The sequence below is a fragment of the Haliotis rufescens genome, unplaced genomic scaffold, assembly GCF_023055435.1.
Source record: "Haliotis rufescens isolate VD_foot unplaced genomic scaffold, xgHalRufe1.0.p SCAF_72, whole genome shotgun sequence".
Classification (NCBI taxonomy): Eukaryota; Metazoa; Mollusca; class Gastropoda; order Lepetellida; family Haliotidae; genus Haliotis; species Haliotis rufescens.
In genome coordinates, this window is record NW_025964364.1 from 488,615 (window position 1) to 509,725 (window position 21,111).

The 21,111-nt window shown below is 50.0% G+C and overlaps 1 protein-coding gene across 8 annotated transcripts in view; it reads left to right on the plus strand.

Annotated features, from left to right (window-relative positions):
* LOC124125385 (E3 ubiquitin-protein ligase HECTD1-like) overlaps positions 1-21,111 on the plus strand; it is a 100,827-nt gene that overhangs the window by 36,759 nt on the left and 42,957 nt on the right. For all 8 annotated transcript variants that reach the window (XM_048388473.1, XM_048388476.1, XM_048388474.1 and 5 more), the window contains exons 2-15: positions 232-466; positions 2,982-3,209; positions 3,883-4,208; positions 6,626-6,837; positions 7,272-7,348; positions 8,189-8,287; positions 8,590-8,713; positions 11,392-11,593; positions 13,070-13,211; positions 14,117-14,290; positions 14,649-14,889; positions 15,080-15,255; positions 16,516-16,680; positions 17,024-17,161. In XM_048388473.1, the coding sequence (XP_048244430.1) occupies positions 232-466; positions 2,982-3,209; positions 3,883-4,208; positions 6,626-6,837; positions 7,272-7,348; positions 8,189-8,287; positions 8,590-8,713; positions 11,392-11,593; positions 13,070-13,211; positions 14,117-14,290; positions 14,649-14,889; positions 15,080-15,255; positions 16,516-16,680; positions 17,024-17,161 (2,539 nt within the window). The remainder of the gene's footprint in view (positions 1-231; positions 467-2,981; positions 3,210-3,882; positions 4,209-6,625; positions 6,838-7,271; positions 7,349-8,188; positions 8,288-8,589; positions 8,714-11,391; positions 11,594-13,069; positions 13,212-14,116; positions 14,291-14,648; positions 14,890-15,079; positions 15,256-16,515; positions 16,681-17,023; positions 17,162-21,111) is intronic.

Consider the following 21,111-nt stretch of genomic DNA (forward strand, 5'->3'; position numbering starts at 1 on the left):
CTTCTTCAACTGTATTTGTCACATCTTTTAGATAGCAGAAAGACATCAACTTGGCTTAGCTTGTACCAGTAAACACTGTATCGCGATACGTATTGTATCGCGACCCCTGTATCGGGATACGTATCGTATCGCGACCCTCCCGTATCGTTACACCTCTAGACATGATCTGTGCTTTTCTTTGCCTCTGTTTCCCAATCTTGCCGTACGTCTGACCCGTGTGTTGTCTTCCAGCTGCCCTCCACGCACCTTCCTACCAGCTCTGTGCCGCATCTTCCTGGACGAGTGTGCCCCAGACAACGTGCTGGAAGTGACGGCCCGTGCCATCACCTACTACCTGGACGTCTCCGCTGAGTGCACTCGCAGAATCGTGGCTGTAGATGGCGCCATCAAGGCTCTGTGCAACCGGCTGGTTGTCGCCGAGATGTCCTCCCGCACCAGCAAAGACCTGGCCGAGCAGTGTATCAAAGTACGTAGACTCTGCCTTCCTTCCACATGTGACAGATCACAACCATAATCATATAGCAGTGTATCAAAGTACGTAGACTCTGCCTTCCTTCCACATGTGACAGATCTCAACCATATTCATATAGCAGTGTATCAAAGTACGTAGACTCTGCCTTCCTTCCACGTGTGACAGATGACAACCATATTCATATAGCAGTGTATCAAAGTACGTAGACTCTGCCTTCCTTCCACATGTGACAGATCACAACCATAATCATATAGCAGTGTATCAAAGTACGTAGACTCTGCCTTCCTTCCACATGTGACAGATCTCAACCATATTCATATAGCAGTGTATCAAAGTACGTAGACTCTGCCTTCCTTCCACATGTGACAGATCACAACCATAATCATATAGCAGTGTATCAAAGTACGTAGACTCTGCCTTCCTTCCACATGTGACAGATCTCAACCATATTCATATAGCAGTGTATCAAAGTACGTAGACTCTGCCTTCCTTCCACGTGTGACAGATGACAACCATATTCATATAGCAGTGTATCAAAGTACGTAGACTCTGCCTTCCTTCCACATGTGACAGATCACAACCATAATCATATAGCAGTGTATCAAAGTACGTAGACTCTGCCTTCCTTCCACGTGTGACAGATCACAACCATATTCATATAGCAGTGTATCAAAGTACGTAGACTCTGCCTTCCTTCCACATGTGACAGATCTCAACCATATTCATATAGCAGTGTATCAAAGTACGTAGACTCTGCCTTCCTTCCACATGTGACAGATCACAACCATATTCATATAGCAGTGTATCAAAGTACGTAGACTCTGCCTTCCTTCCACGTGTGACAGATCACAACCATATTCACATAGCAGTGTATCAAAGTACGTAGACTCTGCCTTCCTTCCACATGTGACAGATCACAACCATATTCATATAGCAGTGTATCAAAGTACGTAGACTCTGCCTTCCTTCCACGTGTGACAGATCACAACCATATTCACATAGCAGTGTATCAAAGTACGTAGACTCTGCCTTCCTTCCACATGTGACAGATCACAACCATATTCATATAGCAGTGTATCAAAGTACGTAGACTCTGCCTTCCTTCCACATGTGACAGATCACAACCATATTCATATAGCAGTGTATCAAAGTACGTAGACTCTGCCTTCCTTCCACATGTGACAGATCACAACCATATTCATATAGCAGTGTATCAAAGTACGTAGACTCTGCCTTCCTTCCACATGTGACAGATCACAACCATATTCATATAGCAGTGTATCAAAGTACGTAGACTCTGCCTTCCTTCCACGCGTGACAGATCTCAACCAATATTCCTCACAACATGACCGTGTCTAAATTCATCTAGTTTTAGAATTACAGTCCTTGACAGTAATGCCTACATTTGAACCAGATGTTGTTTAGATATAGTAAGGATGTTGTTTGGTGATAGTAAGGATGTTGTTTGGTGATAGTAAGGATGTTGTTTGGTGATAGTAAGGATGTTGTTTGGAGCCAGTAAGGATGTTGTTTAGATATAGTAAGGATGTTGTTTAGATATAGTAAGGATGTTGTTTGGAGACAGTAAGGATGTTGTTTGGTGATAGTAAGGATGTTGTTTAGAGACAGTAAGGATGTTGTTTGGTGAAAGTAAGGGTGTTGTTTGGAGATAGTAAGGATGTTGTTTGGAGACAGTAAGGGTGTTGTTTGGAGATAGTAAGGATGTTGTTTGGAGACAGTAAGGATGTTGTTTGGTGATAGTAAGGATGTTGTTTAGAGATAGTAAGGGTGTTGTTTGGAGATAGTAAGGATGCTGTTTGGAGACAGTAAGGATGTTGTTTGGAGCCAGTAAGGATGTTGTTTAGAGACAGTAAGGATGTTGTTTAGAGGCAGTAAGGATGTTGTTTGGAGCCAGTAAGGATGTTGTTTAAAGACAGTAAGGATGTTGTTTGGAGACAGTAAGGATGTTGTTTGGAGCCAGTAAGGATGTTGTTTGGTGAAAGTAAGGGTGTTGTTTGGAGCCGTAAGGATGTTGTTTAGAGACAGTAAGGATGTTTTTTAGAGACAGTAAGGATGTTGTTTGGAGCCAGTAAGGATGTTTTTTAGAGACCGTAAGGATGTTGTTCTTCAGGTCAAGGGGATCATAATAAGGTCAGAGTGACCCCCAAAGACTATATATATTTTCAAATATTTTTACAAATTCCAGTGCAAATTTGCCTAAGATTTAACAGCAGGGTTTAATTTCATGTGGGTCTTGTGAACTTTTGTTCACATTTTATTTAACGATATGGTAACAGTGATTTTACTGGGAATATATGGCAAGGACATTCTCTTCATGATTTTATCACTTCTTTTGGGAGGAAATTGTTCCACATCATTGCAAATTTTGATTGAACTTTTAGGAATTTTTTGTGACTGAGTCCAAGAATTTGATCCAATCTGAAACCTAGGATGATGACATTTAACTTTTATACTTAATTAATGAGATGTTGTTTACTTGTGTGTGCAGGTCCTGGAGTTGATCTGTACTCGAGAGTCGGGTGCGGTGTTCGAGTCTGGCGGGCTGAACTGTGTCCTGACCTTCATCCGTGAGCATGGCTCCCAGGTACACAAGGACACCCTCCACTCCGCCATGTCCGTCGTGTCCCGGCTGTGTGGCAAGATGGAGCCGCAGGACACCTCGCAGGAGACGTGTGTGGAGTCTCTGTCTACCCTGCTGGAGCACGACGACCAATACGTGAGTAGCCTCCCCTTACATCTGTACATCCAAGCTCCTCAGAGATATTCCATTTGCGGAGCTCTCTATATACGATCGCTGCCACCAGTCAAAACTCCAAATTGTGACAGGTGACCACTGTACATCACACAGTGAGTAGTCTCCCCTTACATCTGTACGTTACAAAGTGAACGATACATGAGTAGTCTCCCCTTACACCTGTATGTCTCAAAGTGACCAATACGTGAATAATCTCCCCTTACATGTGTACATCATATGGTGAACAATACATGAGTATTCTCCTCTTCCAGTTATATATCATACATGATGAACCATACGTGAGTAGTCTCCCCTTACATGTGTACATCATATGGTGAACAATACATGAGTATTCTCCTCTTCCAGTTATATATCATACATGATGAACCATGCGTGAGTAGTCTCCCCTTACATGTGTACATCATATGGTGAACAATATATGAGTATTCTCCTCTTCCAGTTATATATCATACATGATGAACCATACGTGAGTAGTCTCCCCATCATCATGTGTGTTTATCAAGTGATGTGAGATTGTCACTCTTGCTTGACAACGGTAAAAGGATCTATACTGAAACATCACATCATAATAGAATAAAGAAGTTGTCATCCATAAAATATATTGTCTTAACTGACGTGAGGTTGTGTTTTACAGGTTGCTGATGGAGCGCTTCGCTGCTTTGCCTCACTGGCTGACAGATTCACCCGACGTGGAATTGACCCTGCCCCCCTGGCCAAGCATGGTCTGATCCAGGAGCTCCTGCAACGCCTGCACCGCGTGGGGGAGGCGGGGCACAACGTCTCCCTCACCAGTACCCCGGGGACGGCTAACATGGCCGCCGAGTCCAAGTCCAGTCCCAGCATGTCAACTGTCATCAGTCTCCTGTCTACACTGTGTCGAGGATCTCCTGTCATCACCCACGACCTGCTGCGCTCAGAGTTGCCGGAAGCAGTGGAGAGTGGACTAAGAGGGGATGAGAGGTGAGCAGGGTGTCGACAGAGGGAGTAGAACAGAGATCAGGATGTCGGGGAGGGACTAGCGAGGGTGTGAAGGTGTCAGGAGGAGTAGAGAGGAGATCAGGGTGTCGGAGGGAATAGGGAGAAGAGGAGGTGTCGGGGAGGGACTATCAAGGGTGTGAAGGTGTCAGGAGGAGTAGAGAGGCGATCAGGGTGTCGGAGGGAATAGGGAGAAGAGGAGGTGTGAGGGAGGGACCAGCGTGGGTGTGAAGGTGTCAGGAGGAGTAGAGAGGAGATCAGGGTGTCGGAGGGAATAGGGAGAAGAGGAGGTGTCGGGGAGGGACTATCAAGGGTGTGAAGGTGTCAGGAGGAGTAGAGAGGCGATCAGGGTGTCGGAGGGAATAGGGAGAAGAGGAGGTGTCGGGGAGGGACTATCAAGGGTGTGAAGGTGTCAGGAGGAGTAGAGAGGCGATCAGGGTGTCGGAGGGAATAGGGAGAAGAGGAGGTGTCGGGGAGGGACTATCAAGGGTGTGAAGGTGTCAGGAGGAGTAGAGAGGCGATCAGGGTGTCGGAGGGAATAGGGAGAAGAGGAGGTGTTGGGGAGGGACTATCAAGGGTGTGAAGGTGTCAGGAGGAGTAGAGAGGCGATCAGGGTGTCGGAGGGAATAGGGAGAAGAGGAGGTGTCGGGGAGGGACTACCAAGGGTGTGAAGGTGTCAGGAGGAGTAAGGAGGAGATCAGGGCGTCGGTGGTGGAATTCGGGGTGCTGCCTTGGAGTACTTCACCTGGACAATTTAACATGTAGATGGGGCGTTGTGTAGACTGACTGTGGTTTGCCTCTCAAACGTCATCAGATGCATGTCGCGGTACCTGAACCCTGAACAACCTGGCAACTACAGGACGCATGGTGGGGTGGTCCTGGAGACATTAATCTTCTAATTATGTCCCCTGCTGACAGCCATTAGTCTGGTGTAGGCCGGACACTGGCTCATTAATTGCACAAAGTTATTTATAGCTTACAGTGGAAAGGAATTTGGAAACAAAATCATGACAAGGAAACCTTTTGGTGGATCAGTGAATGGTAATAATAATAATAATAATAATAATAATAATAATAATAATAATAATAATAATATTGCGCCTTAATTCCACACAACTCAGGGGCAATCTCAAAGTGCTACATTATCCTTATCCCGGTCAGTGTATCAGTGCCCTTGATATTCTTGCTGAGCACCCAAACTGCCCGCGAGGCACTGGAAGGTTAGAAGTCACATGACCATCTCATCCTACTGGGTACCCTTTCACTGCTGGGTAAACGGAGGCCTATTTCCAACAAACTCACTTACCCAAGGCGACAACACATTTACTACATGCGTGGGGCTACCAATATGTTAATGTAGTCGGTGGCTTCAGTCCAAGTTCAAGCCTGAAGCTGAGGTGATAACTAGGTGGACTAATTCAAGCCTGTTTTCGGAGTAAAGGCCGGCAGTGCAGGTGTATCGGGCCGGCAGTGCAGGTGTATCGGGCCGGCAGTGCAGGTGTATCGGGTTGGCAGTTCAGGTGTATCTGGCCGGCAGTGCAGGTGTATCAAGACTGCAGGCGACCTTCCACCGACCCCAAGGAAACCATAGCTTGTGTGTCACTGGGCGTGCCATCTTATGAATGATTAATGTTCCTAATCTGCCCTTACTTTCTCTGCTATTGATTTAATTACATGCTGTCAGTGATCAATAACATTAGTCTCAGTGTTTGTATACATTTACTACATCGGGGGTGGATTGGAGGCAACTCTGGTGAACCAAATGATGAGAACTTCGTGAAACTCTTTAAGTCTAACATAAGAAAAGGTTAAGCAGGTATTACAGGAGGATCAACTTGGTATCTGTTTCATGTAGAGAGAGATGTCCTATTGTCTTGGTAACCATGGTAACAGAACTTTGGGTACACCTTATTTATGTGAAACTGCATTTATATACATTGCAGGGTCTGACGCTTTCCCCTTAGCCCAAAGCTTGTAGATCTTAGACGAGTAAAAGCAAATGAAATGGTAGGGGTTGGGTAGGGTGACATGGGGTCACGGGGGGCCACGGGGGGCCACGGGCACTCACAGGTTTGCCATAATTATGATCTGCAGTAACTTGACATGTATTAACCCTGGGCGGATCCAGAGGGGGAGGGGGGGGTCCAGGGAGTCGGGAACTGACCGGAAAACCAAATATAGAATGTTGTAGGCAGTAACATTATCTGAGAGAGGATTTTCATATTTTGGACCCCTCCCTTTTAAAAATGCTGGATCTGCCCTTGCTAACTCAGGTCATTCAATGGATGTGTTACCAGTGAAGTAAGTTAATATTTTGTTGCTATGCAGCAAATATAAATAATACTAGGTATCTAAAATTTGAAAGTACTTCTCTGTTCCATGTTGGATGCGTTGTGTTGCAGATGCTGCCTGGACACGATGAGGCTGGTGGACCTGCTGCTGGTGCTGCTGTTCGAGGGGAGGAAGGCGCTGCCCAAGACGGGCGTGTGTAGCATCACAAGTCGCCTGCCGGGGCTGAGGCGCACAGACAGTGCCGGAGAGAGGTCACACCGCCAGCTCATTGACTGTATACGAAGCAAGGACACTGACGCTCTCATAGACGCGATAGATAATGGTAAGATGTACCGAGAGCTCTGTCACTGGTAAATCAAGTCTCAGCTGTAAACCCTTTTTGAAATGTTCAGACTCTTGAACCAGGAACATGATCAGTTTGTGTCAAATGATTGCTGGTTGGTAAGTGTGTCCAAAGGAAACCAAGATCCAGTTTTGGTGGCTGTTCATCATCATCATCATCATCATCATCATCATCATCATCATAGAAATTAGATACCACAAATAAAAGTTGCATGTACATGATGAAGTAGCATTCACTCACTCACTGTGGAAGATTTCTCCTTGACAGGATTAAACTATCAGATATTCACTGCCAGAAGGTACTAAGGGAGGTAATAAGTGTTCACTTTGGTAATAGGATTGGTTCAAGAAGCATGGCAGTGATCCAGTGGAGGTATGATTCCGTGTCACTGACCTCTGTGTTTCCATCTCCAGGTTTTGAAGTCAACTTCATGGATGACGTGGGACAGACTCTCCTCAACTGGGCCTCTGCATTCGGAACCCAAGAAATGGTGGGTGTCTTGTAGGGCTGCAACGAATACACTGAGGCGAATATGATTCATATCACGGATATAGGGTTACAAATACGAATATTAATTCACGAAATACAATAACAAAACAGTAGCTGAAGTATTACTTGTTATATTCAGTGAAACATTAACCACATAATTATTTGACATCATTTATTATACATTTATATACCGCACTTACCCAGGTAGTATCTGCTCAAATGTGACAATGACCAATGACCACCATACTGTCAAGTTAAATATTATAAGAGTTGTCTTTGAAGAAATCTATGCATATAACATGTTCTTATGGATATTTTTAGGTACAGGGTATGTAAATTGCATATTCATAAATAGACCCGTGAAGATACGGGGTAGAATAGGTCTTCAGCAACCCATGCTTGCCGTAAATCGTGACTATGCTTGTCGTAAGAGGCAACTAACGGGATTGGTTGATCAGGCTCGCTGACTTGGTTGATGCATGTCATCGATCTGAATTGCGTGGATCGATGCTCATGATGTCAATCACTGGATTGTCTGGTCCAGACTTGATTATTTACAGACCGCCGTCATATAGCTGGAATATTGCTGAGTCCGGCGTTAAACAACAAACCAACCAACCAATCAAATATTCATAAATATTCGATTTCAGTTACCCCAAATAACGAATTCAATTCATGAAGGGATACGGTTTGATTCACCGAATACACGAGTGAATTGTAACAGCCCTAGTGTCTTGCACAATGTGTTACTGACATAGGCCATGCATCGTACTGCAATATCCCTTATACATCTAGACCTAGCTCCCCTTTCTCTGTGTTGACTGCTTGTGTTTCTGTTCAGGTGGAGTTCCTGTGTGAACGAGGAGCCGATGTCAACCGAGGCCTACGCTCCTCCTCTCTCCATTATGCAGCCTGTTTTGGCAGACCACAGATTGTCAAAGTAAGATCACCATTTGATTACTTCAGGCTGGGTTGGGTGTCCCAGTGTTGGTTGTCAGTGGCAACTAGGTAGATCGTCCACCAGTCGATAGCATGCTGAGGTGTGTTCAATGGGGACCTGGGGTAGACTGTGTCTCCAGCACCCCATTGCTAGTTTCAGTAGTAGCACATAATACAAATCACTGGATTGTCTGGTCCAGACTTCATTATTTACAGGCCACCGTCATGTAGCTGATATGTTTCTGAGTGAGGCGTTAAACAACAACAAACTCTCATGCATACAATGTCCCACTTGTCCTGTAGACGCTGTTGCGGTATGGAGCCAATCCCGACCTGCGTGATGAAGACAGCAAGACCCCGCTGGACAAGGCTCGTGAGAGGGGGGACGAGGGTCACAGGGAGGTCATCCAGATCCTGCAGTCGCCAGGTGAGTCGGTCAGCAGCCACATCTTGGTTGTACTTCTGGGTGTACTCCCGGCTGTACTCCCGGCTGTACTCCCGGCTGTACTCCCGGCTGTGGTCTGGGATGTACTTCTGGGTGTACTCCGGGCTGTGGTCTAGGTTGTACTTCTGGGTGTACTCCTGGCTGTGGTCTGGGATGTACTTCTGGGTGTACTCCGGGCTGTGGTCTAGGTTGTACTTCTGGGTGTACTCCCGGCTGTGGTCTGGGGTGTACTTCTGGGTGTACTCCCGGTAGTGGTCTGGAGTGTACTTCTGGGTGTAATCCCGGCTGTGGTCTAGGATGTACTTCTGGGTGTACTCCCGGCTGTGGTCTAGGATGTACTTCTGGGTGTACTCCTGGCTGTGGTCTGGGATGTTCTTCTGGGTGTACTCCCGGCTGTGGTCTAGGATGTACTTCTGGGTGTACTCCGGGCTGTGGTCTAGGTTGTACTTCTGGGTGTACTCCTGGCTGTGGTCTGGGATGTACTTCTGGGTGTACTCCCGGCTGTGGTCTAGGTTGTACTTCTGGGTGTACTCCCGGCTGTGGTCTGGGGTGTACTTCTGGGTGTACTCCCGGTAGTGGTCTGGAGTGTACTTCTGGGTGTAATCCCGGCTGTGGTCTAGGATGTACTTCTGGGTGTACTCCCGGCTGTGGTCTAGGATGTTCTTCTGGGTGTACTCCTGGCTGTGGTCTGGGATGTTCTTCTGGTTGTACTCCCGGCTGTGGTCTAGGATGTACTTCTGGTTGTACTCCTGGCTGTAGTCTGGGATGTTCTTCTGGGTGTAATCCCGGCTGTGGTCTGGGGTGTACTTCTGGGTGTACTCCCGGTAGTGGTCTGGAGTGTACTTCTGGTTGTACTCCTGGCTGTGGTCTGGGATGTACTTCTGGGTGTACTCCTGGCTGTGGTCTGGGATGTTCTTCTGGGTGTACTCCCGGCTGTGGTCTAGGATGTACTTCTGGTTGTACTCCTGGCTGTAGTCTGGGATGTTCTTCTGGGTGTAATCCCGGCTGTGGTCTGGGGTGTACTTCTGGGTGTACTCCCGGTAGTGGTCTGGAGTGTACTTCTGGGTGTACTCCCGGCTGTGGTCTAGGATGTACTTCTGGGTGTACTCCTGGCTGTGGTCTGGGATGTTCTTCTGGGTGTACTCCCGGCTGTGGTCTGGGGTGTACTCCCGGCTGTGGTCTAGGATGTACTTCTGGTTGTACTCCTGGCTGTAGTCTGGGATGTTCTTCTGGGTGTAATCCCGGCTGTGGTCTGGGGTGTACTTCTGGGTGTACTCCCGGTAGGTGTCTGGAGTGTACTTCTGGGTGTACTCCCGGCTGTGGTCTAGGATGTACTTCTGGGTGTACTCCTGGCTGTGGTCTGGGATGTTCTTCTGGGTGTACTCCCGGCTGTGGTCTGGGATGTACTTCTGGTTGTACTCCTGGCTGTAGTCTGGGATGTTCTTCTGGGTGTAATCCCGGCTGTGGTCTGGGGTGTACTCCCGGCTGTGGTCTGGGATGTACTTCTGGTTGTACTCCTGGTTGTACTCCTGGCTGTGGTCTGGGATGTACTTCTGGTTGTACTCCTGGCTGTAGTCTGGGATGTTCTTCTGGGTGTAATCCCGGCTGTGGTCTGGGGTGTACTTCTGGGTGTACTCCCGGTAGTGGTGTGGAGTGTACTTCTGGATGTAATCCCGGCTGTGGTCTAGGATGTACTTCTGGGTGTACTCCCGGCTGTGGTCTAGGATGTACTTCTGGGTGTACTCCTGGCTGTGGTCTGGGATGTTCTTCTGGGTGTACTCCCGGCTGTGGTCTAGGATGTACTTCTGGGTGTACTCCCGGCTGTGGTCTAGGATGTACTTCTGGGTGTACTCCCGGCTGTGGTCTGGGATGTTCTTCTGGGTGTACTCCCGGCTGTGGTCTAGGATGTACTTCTGGTTGTACTCCTGGCTGTAGTCTGGGATGTTCTTCTGGGTGTAATCCCGGCTGTGGTCTGGGGTGTACTTCTGGGTGTACTCCCGGTAGTGGTCTGGAGTGTACTTCTGGTTGTACTCCCGGCTGTGGTCTAGGATGTACTTCTGGGTGTACTCCTGGCTGTGGTCTGGGATGTTCTTCTGGGTGTACTCCCGGCTGTGGTCTGGGATGTACTTCTGGGTGTACATCCGGCTGTGGTCTAGAATGTACTTCTGGGTGTACTCCCGGCTGTGGTCTGGGGTGTACTTCTGGTCGTGGTCTGGGGTGTACTTCTTGGTGTACTCCCGGCTGTGGTCTGGGATGTACTTCTGGTTGTGGTCTGGGGTGTACTTCTGGGTGTACTCCCGGCTGTGGTCTGGGATGTACTTCTGGGTGTGGTCTGGGGTGTACTTCTGGGTGTACTCCCGGCTGTGGTCTGGGGTGTACTGCTGGGTGTACTCCCAGCTGTGGTCTGGGGTGTACTTCTGGGTGTACTCCCGGCTGTGGTCTAGAATGTACTTCTGGGTGTACTCCCGGCTTTGGTCTGGGGTGTACTCCACGGTCGTGGTCTGGGGTGTACTTCTGGGTGTACTCCCGGCTGTGGTCTTGGATGTACTTCTGGGTGTATTCCAGGGTGTACTTCTGGGTGTAGTGAATAAGGTAAACCTGATAATCAGTGAGCTCAGTGTCTGCCATCATGACATCCTGTGTTGTGCTGTGTCTGACAGGTGAGTGGATGGTGCCCGTGAACCGAGAAGGCGCGCAGGCCACAACAGAAGGAGAGAAGGAGAAGAAGGAAGAGAACAGTGAATCGGAGCGAGTCGACTCGGCCGAGCCCAAGGGCGATCCTGAGGTGGCGCCACTATATGTGCAACGACTGCTACCTGTCTTCACACAAGTGTTCCACAGCTCCATGCTAGCCTCAGTCAGGTACGTGGGGGACACTCGTCTATAGCTATATGTGGGGGACACTCGTCCACAGCTTTGTGTCAGGTAGGGGGGACACTCGTCTATAGCTATATGTCAGGTAGGGGGGACACTCTTCCATAGCTATATGTCAGGTACGTCGGGGACACTCGTCCACAGCTATATGTCAGGTACGTGGGGGACACTCTTCCATAGCTATATGTCAGGTACGTGGGGGACACTCATCCACAGCTATATGTCAGGTAGGGGGGGACACTCATCCATAGCTATATGTCAGGTAGGGGGACACTCATCCACAGCTATATGTCAGGTACGTAGGGGACACTCGTCCACAGCTATATGTCAGGTAGGGGGGGACACTCATCCATAGCTATATGTCAGGTAGGGGGGACACTCGCCACAGCTATATGTCAGGTAGGGGGGACACTCGTCCACAGCTATATGTCAGGTAGGGGGGACACTCGCCACAGCTATGTGTCATGTAGGGGGGACACTCGCCACAGCTATATGTCAGGTAGGGGGGACACTCGTCCACAGCTATGTGTCAGGTACGTGGGGGACACTCTTCCACAGCTATATGTCAGGTAGGGGGACACTTGCCATAGCTATATGTCAGGTACGTGGGGGACACTCTTCCATAGCTATATGTCAGGTAGGGGGGACACTTGCCACAGCTATATGTCAGGTACGTGGGGGACACTCTTCCATAGCTATATGTCAGGTAGGGGGGACACTTGCCACAGCTATGTGTCAGGTAAGTGGGGGACACTCTTCCACAGCTATGTGTCAGGTAGGGGGACACTCATCCACAGCTATATGTCAGGTAGGGGGGACACTCGTCCACAGCTATATGTCAGGTAGGGGGGACACTCGTCCACAGCTATATGTCAGGTACGTGGGGGACACTCGTCCACAGCTATATGTCAGGTAGGGGGGGACACTCTTCCACAGCTATATGTCAGGTACGTGGGGGACACTCGTCCACAGCTATATGTCAGGTAGGGGGGGACACTCTTCCACAGCTATATGTCAGGTAGGGGGGACACCATTCCACAGCTATATGTCAGGTACGTGGGAAACACTCGTCCACAGCTATATGTCAGGTACGTGGGAAACACTCGTCCACAGGTATATGTCAGGTACGTGGGGGACACTCTTCCATAGCTATATGTCAGGTAGGGGGGACACTCTTCCACAGCTATATGTCAGGTAGGGGGGACACTATTCCACAGCTATATGTCAGGTAGGGGGGACACTCTTCCACAGCTATATGTCAGGTAGGGGGAACACTCGTCCATAGCTATGTGTCAGGTAGGGGGGACACTCTTCCACAGCTATATGTCAGGTAGGGGGAGATATTATTTAACAGTTACATACTGGTCTCAGGCAGGTGGGGGACTTCAATTCTCTGATCATGTCAGGTAGCGCACATGCCATTTGTTCAGGTAGTAATGAAGTGTAACAATGTGTTTGTTGCAGGAAAGCCAGCTTGTCTCTGATCCGCAAGATGCTGCACTATATGGGGGCCCCCTTGCTGGACGAGATGTGTGGGCCGGAGTTCACCTCCCCCAACTTTGCTTCATCGCTCACTGAAGTCCTGGCCACCGTCCTCGACACAGAGGTAAGTCCTGACCCCATCAGCAAGAGAGAAACTGTTTCTAGTTGACAGTAAATATGGTTGACAGGGAGATAAAATGACTGCAAATATGTATTCTCATGATCTAAAATGGTTAAATTCATTGAGGATTATTTGTAACTCTGCCCCAGACTGAACCCCTGCCCCCAGACGTATCTCTGCCACCACACTGTAACTGCACCCAAGACTGTCTCCCCCCCCACTCCCGTCTGTATCAACCCAGAGTGTAAACCCCACTCCCCAAACACTGTGTCCCCTCCCCCAGACTCTAAAACCCCCTCGCCTCCCCAAGACTGTTTCCCTCCAAACTGTATCCTCGCCCCCAGACTATATACCTACACCCAGACTTTTTCCTCTCTCCAAAACTGTGTCCCCTCCCCCTCCCCCAGATTGTATCCCCACCCAAGACTGTATTCCTGCCCCCAGACTTTATCCTCTCCTCCAAACTGTGTATCCTCCCCCTCCCCCAGATTGTATCCCATCCCCCAGACTGTATCCCCACCCAAGACTGTATTCCTGCCCCCAGACTTTATCCTCTCCTCCAAACTGTGTATCCTCCCCCTCCCCCAGATTGTATCCCATCCCCCAGACTGTATCCCCACCCAAGACTGTATTCCTGCCCCCAGACTTTATCCTCTCCTCCAAACTGTGTATCCTCCCCCTCCCCCAGATTGTATCCCATCCCCCAGACTGTATCCCCACCCAAGACTGTATTCCTGCCCCCAGACTTTATCCTCTCCCCCAAACTGTGTATCCTCCCCCTCCCCGAGATTGTATTCCCTCTCCCAGATTGTATTCCCACCCCCAGATTGTATCCCTACCCCCAGATTGTATCCCTACCCCCAGCCAGTATCCCTGCACCGTTTCACTCCCTCTACATCTGTGTCCAGGACGATGACGATGGTCACTACACAGTGCTGCAGATCACACAAGACCTCATGCAGAAGGGACAGAGCACCTTCCTGGAACACTTCGCTCGCCTCGGACTGTTTGGCCGTGTCCTGGGACTGGCCGGTCCAGCGCCGGAGGAAGATGAGACTGTAGTGAAAGCCAAGGATGAGAAGGTAGGGTACATGCAGTGAATCATCAGGTTTTGAAGATAAAGATAATGATTTTAGAAGGTTTTGTAATTCACAGGATTTAGCCGCTAAAAGTTCCAAAGATTACGGTACTGTAAGTCGCCTGCATGAACATTGTTCCCCGATGTGTGTTTCACAACCACAGTGTACATTCAAATTGACCAAAGTGACTTTGAAGTGGGCTCATTTTGATATATTAGGGGAGAGACAGTGTTGATGTTGATGTGGATGTGTTGTGTGTCTATGTGTCTGTGATGTATTGTGTTGATGTGTTGTGTGTCTGAGTGTTGATGTGTTGTGCATGTTGTGTATCTGTGTTGATGCTGTGTGTTTTTGCCTTCAGTTCTGCATCAAAGAGGAGGAAGAGGCCGTGGTGGAGGATGCCCGGGAGATCGTGCAGGGGAAGCCCTACCATTGGCGGGACTGGTGCATTGTGCGCGGCCGCGACTGCCTCTACCTGTGGAGTGACGCTGCCGCCCTGGAACTCTCCAACGGCAGTAACGGCTGGTTCCGCTTCATCCTGGACAGCAAACTGGCCACCATGTACTCCAGTGGCAGCCCAGAGGGGGGCTCCGATAGCTCAGGTGAGGGTGGGGCACGGTGGTGTCCATTTGTCCTTCTTTCGTTAAATGTTATCAGATTTTAATAACTGCAGTGTTCGAGTTAGGCATCTTTAAAACAGGTCTTGTTGTGCCCTAGGTGGAGTATATTGTTACTATGGTAACTGATGGAATATGAATTGAAGTGTCTAAAATACATCGTTCATGTGTACAGAGAACCGCGGGGAGTTCCTAGAGAAGCTGCAGCGAGCTCGCAGTCAGATCAAGGCGGGCACCCCCAGCCAGCCTATCATGACCCACCAGTGCGCCACCCGGCTGGTGGTCGGGAACTGGGCACTCACATGCAAGAAGGAGGGCGAGGTCCAGATCCACAACTCAGACGGCCAACAGGTAGGTGGCCACAAGGGGGCGCTGTGTGCTGTGGAGACAGTAGATAGTACCACTAGGGGAAGGGAGCTTTCAATGTGCTGTGGAGACAGTGGGTAGGGGACGATGGTCAGAATTACTAAATGTACCACTAGGGGAAGGGAGCTTTCAATGTGCTGTGGAGACAGTAGATAGGGGACAATGGTCAGAATTACTAAATGTACCACTAGGGGAAGGGAGCTTTCAATGTGCTGTGGAGACAGTAGGTAGGGGACGATGATCAGAAGTACTAAATGTACCACTAGGGTAAGGGAGCTATCAATGTGCAGTGGAGACAGTAGATAGGGGACAATGGTCAGAATTACTAAATGTACCTCTAGGGGAAGGGAGCTTTCAATGTGCTGTGGAGACAGTAGATAGGGGACAATGGTCAGAATTACTAAATGTACCACTAGGGTAAGGGAGCTATCAATGTGCAGTGGAGACAGTAGATAGGGGACAATGGTCAGAATTACTAAATGTACATCTAGGGGAAGGGAGCTTTCAATGTGCTGTGGAGACAGTAGGTAGGGGACGATGGTCAGAATTACTAAATGTACCACTAGGGGAAGGGAGCTTTCAATGTGCTGTGGAGACAGTAGGTAGGGGACGATGGTCAGAATTACTAAATGTACCACTAGGGGAAGGGAGCTTTCAATGTGCTGTGGAGACAGTAGGTAGGGATGATGGTCAGAATTACTAAATGTACCACTAGGGGAAGGGAGCTATCAATGTGCTGTGGAGACAGTAGGTAGGGGACGATGGTCAGAATTACTAAATGTACCACTAGGGGAAGGGAGCTATCAATGTGCTGTGGAGACAGTAGGTAGGGATGATGGTCAGAATTACTAAATGTACCACTAGGGGAAGGGAGCTATCAATGTGCTGTGGAGACGGTGGGTAGGGGACGATGGTCAGAATTACTAAATGTACCACTAGGGTAAGGGAGCTATCAATGTGCTGTGGAGACAGTAGGTGAGCTGAGTTGAACCATTCGTTGTGGCATGTACGGATTGAGCTGCTGACAATGAAGGTTGATTTCCAAATATTGTTCATTATGTACTGATGTTGGTTAGTTTCTGTTGTGTTTGTGTAACAATTTTGATTCAATTTGTTGAAATCAGTTTGACATACATTTAATTATGAACAATCTGTTTGGAAATTGTCATGTATGTATATACCGCTGTCTTGGTCCGATTCTTGTTTCTGGAATGTGCTCGTATCAAAAATCTTTTTTTTTTTCAGGCCACAATATTACGAGAAGATCTTCCTGGGTTCATCTTTGAGTCAAATCGCGGCACCAAACATTCATTCACTGCGGAGACGTCACTCGGACCCGAGTTTGCCGTGGGCTGGGGAGGCAAGAAGAGCAAGAAACTAAGATCAAAAGTAGACGCCATTAGGTCGAAGGTGGGCGACATTTGAAGAAGTCTTGTAACATCCTATATCACCTCCTTGAAGTCAAAGCCTCTTTGCATGTTGAGAAAATATTATCACATTAAGATGTTTACAACAATTTGTTTCTTTAACCCTTCTTGCATCATGGGAGGAGTTCAGATGCACTACTTTGCCCCACCTATCGAGGTGGGGTGTTTAACCCCTGGGGTCAATTTTAAAGAACATGTTTATATGACAAATTGACCCCTCAGGGTACATTTTGCCCCGGAGGTATATGTGTGCTTGTAAACCAGGCTTACTGATTTCAATGAAAACAATGATAATCCCTTAGAATGTGTCTTCCTCTGCCCACTAGGTGAAGAGTTTAGCTCGAGAGTTGTATGAAGATTACTTCAAGGCTGCGGAGGCCACACCGAGGGGCGTTGTTGCCAAGCTGTGCGGGATCGTTCAACAGTTGGAATCTTCCTGTGCAAAACAGATCAGTCAGATCAAGGTAAGGGAGATAACCCACTCACATTCTGGAGTCCATAGATGCCATCATTATAGGTTATATGTATTACAAGTATACAGTTTAATTACATTAAGTAATACGTTACCACTGTTATACCGAGGCTGTTGTCTCCCACAACTGCTGCTATAGCGAAATCTACCACAGAGATCTCAATTACCTCATGCAGCACGTGCGTAGCCACCTAGCTGCCATGTGACACCCTTCACTCTTGTCTCCTTCGTCTGCTTAGCAAGACGTGTTTTCTCCTGCTGAAGCGTTCCTTGAAGATTTGGTGATATTTATTATCGTTTATTCTCTAATAAACTGTGCTTTTATGGGGCGTTGCGGTAGCTACGCTTGGTTATAATTTTCCCGCCAAACGGAAAATTTTTCCCGCCCTTTTTTCTATATACTTGCGGGGTTCGCGTATGCACGTTGTGTTTTACGTTTCCCCTGTTCTTGTATGTTTTGGGGGTTAACATAACTTATTTCTTTAGTAAAAGTTATATGTGTATGTTATATGTTCACATTGCTCGTTTATTTTCTTGTGAAAATGTTCGTTTGTGAATCATTGCGGTGCGTGCGTTGTAACCATGTTTTGTTCTTTGTTTCTAGAAAACAATCAATGTCTGACATGGATATGTCCCCTGTCTCCACCCCCTCTACCCCTGCTCCTCGGAGTTGTGGGGTGTGCAGAAAGTTTTTGTCGTCCCGGGATCCCCACGATCGTTGCCCGCGGTGCAGGGTTCCTTGCGAGGAAACCCGGTGCACCCTGTGCGAAGGTCTGGGACCTGCGGAGTTTGAGCGGTACCGGCTGTGCGCGCAGTCCGTTTCCACCCCTGTGGTGGCCGGTTCGTCCGGTCGGGGCCCCCGTGCGGGCACCTCCTTGTCGGCTGCGGCGGATCCCCTTGCGGCCCTCGGGCTGTCTGGGGCTTCCGTCGCCGCATTGTTGTCGCAAATTGTGGACTCCAAGCTGACGGCCTTATCGCAAGATAGGCCGCTGGCTGTTCCGTCCCCGGCCTCTTCGGTGGCCGCGGGTTCGGACGCGGGGTCCACCGGTACGGCGCCGGCTGCCGTGGTTACCGGTCCTTCCCCCGAACCGTTGCTTCCGCTATCGGTTAAGGACCGCGTGGCCATGGTGTATGACCTTTTCGAGGACATGCCAAAGCCCCTGCCGATACCGCGGGGTATCCACGGTTCCGTGGGTTCCTCCGAGGTATACGACGAGTCGTCCGACAAGGCTTTCCCGGCATCAACCTTGCTGCGCGGGATTAAGCCGTCTTTGGAGAAAGCCTTCACGGCTGCCTCCGGTCGGGGTCTCCCGTTACCTCCCCCGTCGTGGAGAAAAGGGTCTTTCCCAGTTCATGACCTTGCCTTTCCCGAGGCTGGTCCTTCTGCGGAAGCCCATGTGGAGCGTTTGGGGGTCCGTGCCCCACCGGTTGCCACGGTACCGCAAGGTACCCTGCAACAGCTGGACACCCTCGCTCGACACTCCATGCTGGCTATGTCTCACGGAGACACATATCTGGCTGCGGCGGCCAGTCTGGTCGAAGGTTCTCCCACGGACCGTGACCAGCGCATTTACAACTGCTTGCTCGGTTTGAATGCTTCCCTGGAGTACGTTGCCGGGGCTTCGGCCTTTGTTTCCGGCACGTGCCATTTTCTTCGGCGCCAGTCGTATCTGGTTGCTTCAGGGTTGGACGCTGCCAATCAGGAGGTGCTCCTTTCGCAGCCTTGGTCTGCTCGGACCCTGTTTAATAACAAGATCCCTGGGGTTCTGAAGGAACAACAGGCCGCTGTGTCTGCCGAGGCCTCTCGGCACACACTGGATCTTGTGGGGTCCTTGCATAGGCGCCTGGGTGCCGCTCCGAAGCGGAGCGCGCCCCAGGTTGCTGCGTCCGGCAGGCCTAAGGGGTCGGGTCCTTCTTCCTCCGGGAAGAAGCCCCGCTCTGAGGGCTCCGGTAAGGGTTCTCAGCAGCCCTTTCGCGGGAAGAAGGGGAACTGGGGGAAGCCCAAGTCGTCTAAGGACGGCAAGGGCCCCTCCAGGTGACTCTCAGTGGAGGGGTTCGTATGCCGACAGCGCCAACTTCGGTTGGCCCGTAGGCGAACCCGAGTCACACGGCCCTGGACAGTTGCGCCTGCCGCAGCCCGTCCGGCCCCCCTCTCTTTCCCCAGTGGGAGCCAGACTCCAGACTTACTGGGAGAATTGGGAACAAGTGTTCGACGACCCGTGGGTGGTCAACACGATTCGGTACGGCTATCGGCTCGATCTCAAAGCGAATCCGCCGCTCACCGTTGCCCCGTCGGCAGGTTTCTATTCGGAAACCGATCTTCCCTTCCTCGCCGATGCCATCGGCAGGTTGGTGGAGAAGAGGGCAGCTCTACCAGAAATAACACCGGGGTTTTACTCCAGGATATTTCTCGTTCCCAAGAAGGACAGTGCCGAACTCAGAATGATTCACAACTTGAAATCGTTCAACGAGTTCTACCTGCGCAAGCCGCCCAAGTTCAGAATGTTGAGCTTGACGGACCTGAAAGCACTGATCATGCCGGCCGACTGGCTAGCTTCGATCGACCTGAAGGATGCTTATCTGCATGTTCCGATTCACTCGGATCATCACAGGTATCTCAGGTTTGTCTTTCAAGGCAGGCACTACGAGTGGGTTGTACTCCCATTCGGTCTTTCGTCCGCTCCCTGGCTGTTCACCCGGTTAACCACCCCCATAGTGGGGTTCCTCCACCGGAGGGGTGTCCGGTACTTCGCGTACCTGGACGACTCGCTAGTAGCAAATCGAATGTCGGACACCCTGTCACGCCATCTCGTTTTCGCACGTCGGCTCTTGGAGCAATTGGGGTGGATTGTCAATCTCCCCAAGAGCGAGTTAACCCCTTCTCAGAACTTGCAGTTCATCGGAGGTCGGTTCAACACGGTGTCCCATCGCCTATTTGTCCCCCCAGACCGGTGGCACAAAATTCAGGCGATGATTGCCAAAGTCTTAGCGGTGCAACAGACTGTTCACTTTTGGGAACAGCTGTTAGGGCTACTTGTATCAGCCCAGGACTGCACCGTACGGGGTCGTCTCCAACTCCGCCCGCTGCAACGGTTTTTAATCCAGTTGTTAGCAACGGAGGTGAACAGTGCGACCGTCGCCCTCCCGGATCGGCTCCGACCGCATCTGGAGTGGTGGACGGTCCCTTACAATGTCTTATCAGGAGTCTCTATGCGGCCCTACCGGGCCACGTTGAACCTGTATACAGACGCCTCTCTAGTGGGCTGGGGCGCCCATCTAGAGGGGGAGGTGAGCTCGGGGCTGTGGTGCGTAGACGAACTAGGTCTTCACATCAATTGTCTCGAGTTCAAGGCAGTGATCAACGCAGTCAATCACTGGAAGCATCGTCTCGTCGACGCCCGGCTCATGCTGGCGACCGACAACACGACGGTAGTGTCCTATGTGAACAAACTGGGGGGAACCCACAGTCACTCGCTGCTCGATCTCACGTTCGAGTTTTACGCTCTGGTGGACAGTGTCCCGTGCCAGATACGCGCCCGTCACATCCCAGGTGTGCGGAACGTACTGGCCGATGCTCTATCGAGGCCTCGGGATCCGAGCCCCACAGAGTGGATGCTGAACCCAGTAGTGTTTCAGTGGCTGTGCGAACGTTTGGGTCGTCCGATGGTCGACCTGTTCGCAACGCGGTTCAACAATCAACTCCCGTTGTTTGTATCACCAGTCCCGGACCCGAGGGCCATCGATCACGATGCTCTCGCGTTAGACTGGACGGGCTTGGACGCTTATGCTTACCTGCCGACAGCGTTGATACCACACATTCTAAGCCGGCTTCGAGGAGTTCGCTGTCGAATGTTACTGATCGCGCCCATGTGGCCGAACAGATCGTGGTACCCCGACTTGCTGGCCCAGGTCACGCAGTCGCCACTCCCACTGCCTGTGAGA